General features: G+C 60.9%; 1 protein-coding gene across 1 annotated transcript in view; it reads left to right on the top strand.

Moving 5' to 3' along the window:
- HAPLN2 (hyaluronan and proteoglycan link protein 2) overlaps positions 1-1,887 on the top strand; it is a gene marked incomplete at its 3' end in the record, with an annotated part of 5,750 nt that overhangs the window by 3,361 nt on the left and 502 nt on the right. The window contains exons 2-4 of the mRNA XM_010001156.1: positions 12-351; positions 913-1,029; positions 1,159-1,344. Of these exons, the coding sequence (XP_009999458.1) occupies positions 12-351; positions 913-1,029; positions 1,159-1,344 (643 nt within the window). The remainder of the gene's footprint in view (positions 1-11; positions 352-912; positions 1,030-1,158; positions 1,345-1,887) is intronic.

Raw genomic sequence — 1,887 nt, 5'->3', positions numbered from 1 at the left:
CCCCCCCCCAGCTGCAGTACCTCCTGGAACCCCTCCACCCCGTGGTGCAGACCCAGCGCGGGGCCACGGCCACCCTGCCCTGCGTCCTGCGCGCCCTGCCCGGCAACTACCGGGTGAAGTGGAGCAAGTTGGAGCCCAGCAACTATGGGGAGAACATCATCCTGATCACCAACGGCTTCTACCACAAGAACTACGGGCCCCTGAGCCCCCGGGTGAGGCTGAGGCGCAGCCACCGCTACGATGCCTCCCTCACCATCACCCAGGTGGCCCTGGAGGACGAGGGCAGGTACCGGTGCCAGTTGGTCAACGGGCTGGAGGATGAGAGCGTCTCCCTCACCCTCCACCTGGAAGGTGCGTCCTCCTTGGCAACCTCCTCCTGGAGGATACATGGGCATGAGGTCGGGTGGCCCCTCGTGGACCCCGTTGCCCCGGGTTGGTCCCCGTCGCTGAATCGTTGTGGTTGGAGAAGCCCTGGGAGGTCAGTGAGTCCAACCACGCAGCCAAGGAACCACAACCACACACCCCCACAAAGCCAACGTCACCCCACAACCCACAGGGACAACCCCGTGAAGTGCCAAACCAACACATCTCCAGGTTTGGTGGCTCCACCACCTCCCTGGGCTGCCCCTTCCAGGACCAGACCACTCTCAGTAACCAGGTTCTTCCCAATACCTAGTCTAAGACAGAGATGATCAGGGGGTGATCAGGGGGTGATAAGGCAGGTGGGATGGGGCTTGGAGCAGCCTGGGCTGCTGGGAGGTGTCCCTGCCCATGGGGGGGGTTGGATCTAGACGATCTTGAAGGTCCAACCCAACCCATTCCATGATTCCATGAGAAGGAACCAGGACGGGTGAAGAAACTCCTCGGGGAGATCATCTCCTTCACCCTCTGGCCCTGTCCCTGTCCCCTCAGGTGTTGTCTTCCCCTACCAGCCCAGCAATGGGCGCTACAAGTTCAACTACCACGAAGCCAAGGGAGCCTGTGAGCAGCAGGACTCCCGCCTGGCCACCTACCAGCAGCTCTACAAAGGTGAAGGATCCCTCCCCACCCCCGAAAAAAAACCCCCAAACCCACCTTCGATCACCCCAAAAACACTCCTTGGTGAGTGAGGGAGAGAGGAGGGAAGTGTTGGTGCTGAGCTACTTTTTGCCCCCCCAGCCTGGACGGAGGGTCTGGACTGGTGCAATGCTGGGTGGATCCTTGATGGGACTGTCCACTACCCCATCATCAACTCAAGGGAACCCTGTGGTGGTCGCCTCCTCCTGCCAGGTGTCCGTACCTACGGGGCCAGGGACAAGCAGAAGGACAGATTCGATGCTTTCTGCTTCACCTCTGCTCTTCAAGGTAGTGCTGGGGTTCCTCTGTCCATCCCAAGGTGGCAACCAACCCCAGTGTCCACCCAGAGCTGTTGGAGAGAGTCCAGAGGAGGCCCTGGAGATGCTGGGAGGGCTGGAGCAGCTCTGGAGCCAGGCTGGGAGAGTTGGGGTGTTGAGCCTGGAGAGGAGAAGCTCCAGGGAGACCTTAGAGCAGCTTCCAGGGCCTGAAGGGGCTCCAGGAAAGCTGGGGAGGGACTTGGGCCAAGGGCAGGGAGGGATGGGATGAGGGGGAGGGATGAAAAGTGGGAGAGGGAGCTGGAGGTTGGAGCTGAGGAGGGAATTGTGGAGTGTGAGGGTGGGGAGAGCCTGGGCCAGGTTTCCTGGAGAAGTTGTAGATTGATGGGACTGGATGGTCTTAAGACCATGGGATGGTTTGGGTTGGAAGGGACCTTCCAGACCACCTGGATGATCCCCTAGATGATCTTCAAGGTGGTTGCCCCATCCCTGGGGGTGTTGAAGGGCAGGCTGGATGGGGCTTGGAGCAGCCTGGGCTGCTGGGAGGTGTCCCTGC

The sequence above is a fragment of the Chaetura pelagica genome, unplaced genomic scaffold (genome assembly GCF_000747805.2).
Source record: "Chaetura pelagica isolate M959 unplaced genomic scaffold, ChaPel_1.0 scaffold781, whole genome shotgun sequence".
In the NCBI taxonomy this organism is placed as follows: domain Eukaryota; kingdom Metazoa; phylum Chordata; class Aves; order Apodiformes; family Apodidae; genus Chaetura; species Chaetura pelagica.
This window is presented reverse-complemented; position numbering and strand designations above follow the sequence as displayed.